Below are 10,294 nucleotides of genomic sequence, written 5' to 3'. Positions count from 1 at the left end.
AATATCTGTTAGCTGGTTAGAATCTCTAAGTTGCGGGGGTTGCCTTACAAGGGCTTTTGAACTTCTTGAATTCAAGCAGTCTACTTTATAGCTGCCTAGGGGAGATGCATGAGGGATTGAGGCTCACCTGCCGGCAGCCATGAGGTCCAGTGGCCTACATATACATTTTACTTGTATTTATCGATATTTCTTCTTTTTAAAAAAGATGAATTCAGCATCAGCCTTTAAATATTAAGAAATTTCATGTTAAATGGCTTCATTTCAAGACTGTAAGGTCTGACAACTTTGTATCTCATTCTTGCAGGGTAACAGCTCGTAGACCTGAATAGTCACTGTCTCCTTTGGGATGAGCTTGACACTCACAATTTGCCAAAGCCCCTGTCGCTCACTCCCTGTCTTTCTTACATTTAGCCTATCCCGCTCACATGATGTTATATGCCTTGTGGAATGTTAGAGTATTTTTAACCCCCAAGAAACCTTCATTCCATTAGCAGTGACTTCATCCCCTCTCTCCATGCCATCCTCCAGCTTCAAACTTCCAATCTAGTGCCTCTAGTAATTTGAATTTTTTCTTTCTACTTCTAGCTATTAAAAAGTATTGCTATTGTGAGCACCAGTATGCAGGTTTTTGCACGAATACCTATTTTCAGTCTCTTGGGAATATAGCGGGGGTTGGAGTTATTGGATCTTATGTTAACTCTGTATTTTGACATGTTGAACAATTTGCCAAATGTTTTTCAAAGTGACCACACAATTTCACATCCACACCAGCATATAAGAGGGTGCCAGTTCCTCCACATCCTTCTCAACAACTCGTATTGTTAACTTCATAGCAGGTCTAGTTCCTATTGTTAAGTGATATTTCACTGTAGGTTCAATCAAAGCATTTCTCTTTTTTATCTTTTTACACAGAACAGAATTTCTTAAGTGTCAGGTGGAAATGTTACTAACAGATTGTGGTGATGGTTGTTCATCCGTGGGACTCTCGGCCTGATCTCAAGCCTTTACGCTAGATAACACAAGGCCACGTGATATAATATGTCCTAGGCTGTAGCCTGTGGAGCATCTGCAGTGAATTCCATCAGCTTGATGGATGCTTGTTAAAAATTCATATTCCTGGTCATGCAAGGGCTCAGACTGTCCGGGGGCGGAATGTGATCTGTAAGAAGTTACACAGCTAACATATATGCAACATATGTGAGCCCAAGTAATATGACTAACATACCCTCATCATAAGCCTAAGAACTTCCATCTTTATATTTACATGTTGAATTACACCAAAATGGCTAAAATTTCTTAGTTAAAAACAAAGTCTTTTGTACATAAAGTGTATCTAAGAGAACGGGGTGGGGCCCACAGGAGTGGGGCATGACAAAACCTTTAAAATGGACATACTGCTTTAGCCGTCCTTTCTCAGCTGACCGGTTTCTGCATAAGTGGTGTGGGAGAATTGGACATGATGGTGCCGATGGTTCTTTTCAGCTGTAATTAACTTGTCTCATTTGTAACCACTCTTGGAAGACACTGCTTCTGGGGAGCTTTGTCCCTTCAACAACAAAACAATAAGCATTTACTAAGCAGTCATGACAAGCAAAGCCTCATGCTGACGGGTCCGGCCATGTGGATGACTAAGCTGCATCCCTGACCTTGTGGAATCCAGTCTTCATATAACATACAGCTCTCATCTGGAGGAAATGCCTGTAACCTCTCTGTCACTTCCCTTGGGAACACCTGGCAGGTGTGAACTCTTTCTATGACTTGTCCCATCCAGTCTCCTCTTCCTTGATCTGGGATTTTCTTTCCCAGGATGCCACAGACAACAGCAAGGCCACTTGGTGATGCTGAGTCTGTAAAGTTGCTCTCCTGTACCTGGAAGACCACCATCCTGGCCACATCCAAAAATGCATCAGGAAGCAGAAAGACTTTTTTTCCTAAGTAAGATGTTGGTGTTTTCCAGTAGTCCTGTCTGTCCTTGTCAGCAAATGTTGTTTTTAGGGCCCCCTTATTATCTCGGGGCTCCCATCTTACGATGATCAAGGAGAACCTGGGTCTTCAGTTTTCTTCATCAGAGAACAAACCTCAGTGTGTACATTTAGGACCACAGCGCGAGGCTGTTGCATCTGCAGTAAGTCGGTGACTTAGAATTCACTTTTCACCCCAGGATCTGGAAATCTTTAATAGCTTAAATTCCACATCTGACCTCTGAGGAAGGCTGACAGTGAACAAGAACTTCTGCTCATTGTCTCTTCAGTAAGTAGGAAGGTAGCATTCATGCACAGCCTGAGCCTTTTCTCCTTAGGCCAATGTGAGTCAAAGCCCCTGTATGTGACCACAGTATTGCAGCACACATATAATTAATGCCTCCTACTTGCCTATCATGTCATTATGAGTGCCTCGCTCATCAGCTGCTGGGAGGTGAAGTGACAATAAAGGACGATTATTTCCCCAACTCAAGAAGGACAGACCAAAGTGTCCACTAACACAGGACCTTGTTCTTTTGGGTGAGTTACCAGTCCAAGATAAAGTTGGGTTAGGTTTGTAGGTCCTTTGATGGAGTGCTTGCCAAGTATGTGGGAAGCCCCAGGTTCGATCCCAGCACTGCATAAACCGAGTGAGGTAGTTCATGTCTGTGCTCTCAGCACTCAGGAAGGACACAGAGGATCAGAAGTTCAAAGTCATCCTTTGATACATAATAAGTTCAAGGCCAGCCTGGGCTACATGAGACTAACTATCTTCTCAGAAAAGCAGGCTCTCTTGTCGCCCATCTCAACTAACAAGTAATTTTAGACTCAAAAGCTTTAGCCCATGGATCTTCGCCTCAGTGGCTTTCCTTCTTAAGAATTAGAGGGTTGTTTGATTTTTTTTCCCCCCCAGGTTAAACTGTCAGAAAAAGAAAAGCCATTCTATCCTTTGTTTGGGTGTATTGGGAAGAAGCCAAGAAGGGGATGAAAAGGAACCAGTCCTTGTTTGCTCTCAGGCATTGTGCATTAGATTGAATTAAGAGGAAACTACGTCACACGGATGCATCTTCAGGGAGGCCTGGGGAAGCTTGCTTGTTCCATCAGCGTGACCTCAGCCCGTGCTGTCTAACACAGCTAGCTGCCAAGGCCTGGCCGGAGACTCTTTCTGCCTTTCCTTTTCAGTGTTGTCCTGGAACCTCGAGAAATCCAAAACGTACGTGTTCTTCCCACTCGGAAGCTGCTGCCCAGCCTGTTTCTCCTCTTTCCCTCTGGTTTTTCTCTCTTTGCTGTGAGAAAAAAAAAATGCATGATCTGTTCATAGTGTCAGTTGTGGCATCATGGTAAGATGTTTGGTTTTAGGCGGGCAAAGTGGCACACGCCTGTAATCCCAGCACTCGGGAAGGCAGAGTCAGGCAGATCTCTGTGAGTTTGAGGCCAGCCTTATCTACAAAGTGAGTCCAGGACAGCCAAGGCTACACAGAGAAACCTTGTCTCAAAAAAAAAAAAAAAAAAAAAAAAAAGTTTAGTTTTATCCTTTTGGTTCAATCTAATGAATGCAGACACTATTTATAATTAAATTCTTTGAGTTCTCAGATTTTATTTTATTTTTAAAGTATTTATTTATGTATTTGTGCCTGATGTGTGTATAAAGGTCACTGGATAACTTTGTGAAGTAAAGTCTTTCCCTTTGTTTTTATCTGTGTTATGGTGATCAAACTTGGGTTTCCAGGCTTACACAGCAAGTGCCTTTACTGCCTGAGCCATCCTACTTGCCCTCAGCTTTTTACTGTTTTTTTTTTTTAATATATACATTTGTGTGTATACATTTGTGTGTATACATGTGTGATGATCAGAGGACAATTTGTAGGTGCCAGTTCTCTCTTTTTACCTGGGTTGAACTCAGATCTTCAGGTGGAAAGCAGCTTTACTCCCTGAGCCATCTCACTGGCTTGGTTTTATTTTTAATGTGGAGTTTCTGCCTCAGTTCCCCTACCCCTATAATAGGCAGGCCAGCCAGTATATTTTTCCACTTCCATTCCCAAAACCATCACATGCCTTCTGTTCAATCTTCCCTCTCCTCATACGCTCATACCCTACCCTGTCTTTGGGGAGTAATGTAACTTTGGGCACACACTGCCTTGGTTTCCCCATCTGAGGGCACTTGTGGCTTGTTATGAGGTTTAATGTTGGGCAGTATCCTCCCTGTCTCAAGTTCCCCCTGCATGGGTCCACCAGAACACAGCTGTCAGTTCAGCCTGTCTCCTCATCATCCCTGCAGCTTCTCTGGTTTCCACCATGTGTGCCTTGGCATCTGAGGCCCTTCCAGGCAAGTCCACACTGCTCCTTCTAGACCTGTCTCTCACCATTTCCCAATATCATCCCCTGTCCTCCAGCCAGCCCAGACTAGCCAACATTCCTACCGAGGCATTTATGCTCTTCTCTTGGCTCAGACACTCCTACTTCCACACAGTTACCTCTCTTCTTTGCTTACCAAAATCCCAGCACCCATGGTGCCCACCTTAGCCATCCTAACCAAGAACCCCTTGGGTGTGATTAGTCACCCATAAATACCTAGATAGTCCGTATTGGGATGCTATTTGTCATAGACTGCCTGGCAAGAGAGGATGTTCGTACACTTTGTTTCCCTTCTAGGTTGTAAACCTCTTGAAGGCAGGAAGTCCACTTTCTCTTATATGTGTGCTCAATAAATAGTTTTGAAGAGATGAAAGAAGCATCTTTGCTTCCTTGGTTTGAGTCCAACAGCTTCCTCTAAGGTCCAAACCTAGGAAGGCCAATGCAATCATCAGGATTTAGCACTACATCCGCTTCCCCAACCTGTTTACTCTTTCACTTTCTCTCTTGGCGATGGGGATCTCACTGCCTTGCCCTAGCTGGTCTCACACTCCCGGATTTAACCCTCTTGCCTTAACTTCCTGGTACGGTGTTATAGATGCCAATCCACCTAGGTATATCAACACACAGTTGTGAATACGTGCTAGGAGTTAGAGACTGTGGTAATTGCTGGGGTTAAAAATAATTATGGTCCAATTTAATGATTCCTAGGTGCTAAGCACCATGCTTAGTAAGTATTTTTCGTATCGTCATGTGTAATTCTCATGGCAAACATGTGAGGTTATTATTTTATCATCAAGGCATTATCATGTAAGCTGTAGGTCAAAGAAGTTAGTAAGTTGCTTAAAGCCACCCGAATAGACAATAAAAGAACCTCTTAGTTATAGGATATGATCTATCCTTAAAGGGCCTGACTTTGGACAAGTTGGCCTTCCTAGCTAAGGTTAACTTTGATGCTAACTGCTGCTCATACCTGACAGAAACTCCTTTCCCATAGGGTTCTGGCCTTGCATTTTGAAAGTGTTCTATATTTTCAGACAGGCTCTCACTATAGAGCATTTGCTGGATTGGAACTTACTCTATAGCCCTGGTTAGCTTCAAACAGACAGTCCTCCTGCCTCCACCTCTCAGGAGCATTACCATGCCTATAGGATGGATTCTTCATAGTTACTAACAATCTTAAAGCTAGGACTATTTATGCCAAATGTTTGAAGGCAAATCAGTACTGATTGCCTTTTAGTCAAAGACTCAGTGCTTTGAGTCACAGGATAATGACGTTTCTTTCTTTTTGATGTAGCCCATTTTCTTGGTATTATAAATTTTAATACGCTTATTTTTGGTATGATAAGCTTTTGTTTAAAAAAAAAATGCCCAGAGTGTCCATGCCTGTTTTCTGCCTAGAGTTGTGTCTTCAAGGTGATAAACATTTTTAGCTTTTGAAAGTTCTGAGAAACTAGTTTCTCTTTTCTATTTCTTTCCATAAAGCATTGTCCATACTTTTTCCCAAAATAAGTTTCCTTGTTTAGGCAGACTTTTCTGCGTAAACTGCCTCTTTGCATTGTTTGTTTTGTTTTCTACATTTATCTTTTTCCTTAGGTCATCTAGCTTGTAAAACCCACAGCCCGACATTACTGTTAAATTGTCATGGCTTAGTGTCACTTTGTATTTTGTGGAGTCTAAAGCTCACTGATTTTTTTTGATCTGGCCGTTTTCTTCCTGGGGGAGTTGAGTTTCCCTTTGTTCACTTATTTATAGCTTTGCTGTGGGTATGGTTCGGAGCCTGGGTTTTTATTGCTTCAATTGCTCTATGGTAATTGACACACTATACACAGTCCAGGTTCCTGTTCCCTTTACATGTGGACACACACTATTCCATGACTCAGACAGACTATAATGAATTGCCGTTATCCTGGGGTATCTGAAATTCTGGGTCACTGCCTTGGTCTGTTCTGCCTAAACGCAGAGGCAACCACAATGACTATTGTAAACAGGCAGTGTTTTATTTCTGCTGGCATTTCATCACCATGGGTGCCTCTCAATCTAATTATATGTTGATTTGTAATCAACAGAAGCTTCCTCTCATTTGATTTCATGCTGACTCTATATCCCACAGGTCCCTACACACACACACACACACACCATTTGGAAACCTCCAGGGTTATTGTCTCAAGTTCAGTTTCATTAAACAGGTCTCCTTTCATGATGGCCCTGCTTTTTATCTATTACTTTTCCGTTCACTTACCCTGTCAACCTAGAGGTATCTGTTGTCTGTTTAAAAACAAACAACTAAAGCGCGGTGTTGTGTTGGTGGGCTCCATGTGTCCATCTGAAGTATTAGGGAAAGCATGGTCATCACCATGGGTTAGTCTGATGGCCCACATCTCTCTGCTCTACAGTAAGATATCTGATCCTAGGAAACAAAGAATGGCCTCAGCCAGAATCCTCACTGAAGTCTGATTTGGATACAATGAGAATTCATCAAATATGTAGAAACTGTATTTCCTAGGGAATCTAGGCTTTTTTCCTGTATTTGGGAGTGGTGAAGAATACGCCCAAGAACTTGGAACAGATACAGAATTGTCAGACAAACAGAAGATCTGTAGGGCAAGACTTCCTTTCTCCCTGCTGAGCTTTTTCTTGCATTATCTCTGAGAAGATGAAGCGAATATGCAAACAGACGCTGCCTCAGGATTGTCTTTTAGTGATAGGCTGCTGCGTTCAGTGATTTCTCCAGCCCGTTGTGTCTGCCGGACAGTTGGAAGCTTTTGGAAGCCGTTGTATTGTTAGAGAATAATTAGGGTGAATGAAGCAGGGGCTAGGGGTTAACAACAATTCTTTGTTGTAAGCAATTGGTAGTCTTGGCATCAATATTAGTAACAAGGCCAATCTACTGGAAGGATTCTAAACAAAAGATGGAAAGGTTGCGGTTGGTTTGTCTAATCCATCCAGTAAACCCACCCATGCGTGGCCATTGTACCCTGTGAGGTCTCTGGAAATGCCTTTGGTCACACTGCATTCCAAGCCACTGGGCGGTGATCGCTGCACAGTCTCATACACGGCTTTCCTAGAATGCTTCCCATATGGGACGGGGAGGCACAGGTGTTGCCTTGGCAATTAATCAGCATACTTCACAAAGAAAGTAATCTCCGAACACTGGGGTAGATGGACGGGAATCTTACAAAAGGCTTATCATCTTTTCCGTGGCTGGAGGAGTTAGAATATGGTCCCTTCTACCCACTCCAGGCCAGTTGCGCCCAGTCTCCAATCCATCATCTAGTCCATTGAACTAAGGTAGCTGTAAACTTAGTACATCAAGGACAGTCATTCTTGGAGTGAGGGCTGTAGCTTAGGGATGGAGCAGTTGCTCTGCATGTGTTTCGTCCACAGTACTGAACACGGAACAAAACAAGACAGATAGTAGTTCTTAGCACGGAATGTCTGCTTTTCCTCACCCACGCAGAACCTGGAGCTGATGGCAAATGCTGAGCCCGGCCAACCTGCAGCTCTGGCTGATCAGATTCTTAATCCATACACAGCAAAAGTGCCTTGCATGGAGGCCATGGAGTCCTGCATGGAGCCTGTCAATCCTATTTCTAACAAGTGCGTGGTATTTATGTATCCTATTCCCAAATCAGCTTTCTACCGAAGGTCCCCAAGTACAGAGGTTCAAATTGTGCAACGATGCTTACACAAACCCTGCTTTCGGTTGTTATTGTAAAGGACAGAGTTTCTAAGGAGTGCAGAAGCAGCGGTAGAGACATCTCCAAGAACACTTACAATCTACAATACCTATCCCTAGAAGGCTAACTCCTGCCTCAAGTATTGAAAAGGGTTCTAATCTCAGTCTGACTTGGGCCAAGGACAAGTGTTCAAGACCAATATTGAACTCTGAGGCCAAGGTGATTTTCACCTACATACTGTTCCCAGAACATTCCTGACTGTCCTGTCTGCGTGAAGAGCGCTGGGTGTCTGGGATGGGGGAGGGGCCGTGTGAGAAGGGAAGCAGACTGGACAGCAGTGTGCTTATTTTCAGTTTCTCAGCTGCTCTGGAAAACAGCCAAAATGAATGAGATACAACAAGCCTTCAGAGTGATTGCAAGCCACAGAGAGGCAAGGCCCCTCATCTGAAAGAGCTCTGTGGGGTTTAAAGTTTCATGCATATTTGGTCTGGGGCAAAGATAAACCCCTGAACCTTCTCCAGGAAAATGTTTGCTCCCAGGAGCACCCTATGGGCCCTGCCTCCCTGAACAGATTATATTTTTTGAGGCAGATAAAACAACGTGGCACCTCATTTGGCTAGTGGTGAAAGAGTGATACAAACCTTGATGAGACCTATCTTCACGGCCTCTCGCAGACTGTTGGAAAGACTGGAGGAAACTCTGTTTGTCATAGAGGGCAGACAGCCTGGCAGAGGAAGGAAAGCAAAGGGTTAAATTCTCTGGGACCAGTGTGCTTGTACACAACATGACACCCAGGGAAACCAGGCAAAGCTAAACAGTGTTTTATAAGCCGAAACCCTGGCATCCTCCCAAAGGATGGAAAAGCTGGACATTCAAGATGGGTCACCCTCCACGCAGAAAGAGCTCAACCTGAGGCGGCTTTGAGTTCTAACAAAGTCCATGGCTGGGCTTTTTTTTTTTTTTTTTTTTTTTTTTTTTTTTTTTAGGTGTGACTGCTGTCCTGGCCTGGCAGTCATGTCCCAGGCTTGACCACTCTCCCGATGTAACTTTGGTCTGTAGCTCACGTCAGCAGGCTTCTTTGATCGTCTTCCCAAGTAGTGGAGATATTTGCAGAGAGAGATGAAATCTGGATAAATAAACTTCTTTTCTTGACATTGTTAAAAAGCATTAATAAAAAGATCAGAGGGTATTTTCAGAGCGAAGTGGAGATAAAGGCACCCACTGCCGGCGTGGAAGGCTAAATGGGTAGCTTGGTGAGCAGTTTCTGGCTGCAGCCACGTGTGAGCAGCTCTGAGACAGTCTGATATGGGTACTAACACGTACATACTACAGTAGCTGCCTCTTTCTTCCTAAGGCTGTTTTTTCTATCACACAGCTTTTAGAGTTTTCCTGAAGAATTACATTTATGCCTGGTTTGTGCCGAGCTTAAGTTTTCAAAGAAATTCCAGTGGACTACGCTGGACTGTTTCTTGGAAGGGGAAGAGTGGTTAGCAAAAGCAGTCCGTCTTTTTATCTCTGAACTGGCAGGAGGTGGCTGTTCCGTGCGCGTCTGCCTTTCCTGTGCATTTGCAACTGCAGCTAAGGGCAGCGAAATGGCTTTTCCTGAAATTACACGGAAAGTCCAGAAACAACAAGGAAAAGCCCTGTTGCCCTGTGCCTGCTTTGTCAGCACAGTGTGAGCTGTGTCCATAAGAAAGGAGTTAGCCTAGATTCCTGTTGCTTTAAGAAATTTTGTGGGCCAGGCAATGGTGGTGCACACCTTTAATCCCAGCACTAGAAAGACAGAGGCAGACTGGATCTCTATGAGTTCTAGGCCAATCTGGTTGCAAGTGAGTTCTAGGACAGCCAGGGTTGCACAGAGAAACCCTGTCTCGGGAACAAACAAACAACAAAACACACACACACACACACACACACACACAAAACAACAACAAAACCCATGAATATACAAGACACAGAAACAGCATCCCAAGGTGGGCTTAGCGTCCTCGGTGAAGCATGATTTTAAGGAGACATATTTGAAACACTTACTTTTAAACTACAGTGATAATTCTGGCACACAGAATTTTTGCACATAGCGCCCCCTCATACATTTCCAACTTCCACAGGCAGTTTTGGAGAAGTAGGAGACAGATGCATCTGAGTACAGCTGACCTCCAGAAAGCAGAAGTGAAGCTGGAAGCTGTGTGTGACCTAACCACACTGCTAGGATGCTGCTGGATGGGGCTCACACCCAGGCTGGCATTCCCATCGCCCCATGAGGCGTTAGTTGCTAAAACGATGTTCTTAAAGAGCAGTTCC

At 43.9% G+C, this 10,294-nt stretch overlaps 1 protein-coding gene across 1 annotated transcript in view; it reads left to right on the top strand.

Moving 5' to 3' along the window:
• Rad51b (RAD51 paralog B) overlaps nt 1-10,294 on the top strand; it is a 397,421-nt gene that overhangs the window by 263,700 nt on the left and 123,427 nt on the right. The window contains exon 12 of the mRNA XM_055595504.1: nt 9,172-9,179. Within this exon, the coding sequence (XP_055451479.1) occupies nt 9,172-9,179 (8 nt within the window). The remainder of the gene's footprint in view (nt 1-9,171; nt 9,180-10,294) is intronic.

The sequence above is a fragment of the Psammomys obesus genome, unplaced genomic scaffold, assembly GCF_907164565.1.
Source record: "Psammomys obesus unplaced genomic scaffold, mPsaObe1.curated_primary_1811, whole genome shotgun sequence".
In the NCBI taxonomy this organism is placed as follows: Eukaryota; Metazoa; Chordata; class Mammalia; order Rodentia; family Muridae; genus Psammomys; species Psammomys obesus.
The sequence above is the reverse complement of the archived record's forward strand: the minus strand, read 5'-3'. Positions and strand labels throughout refer to the sequence as shown.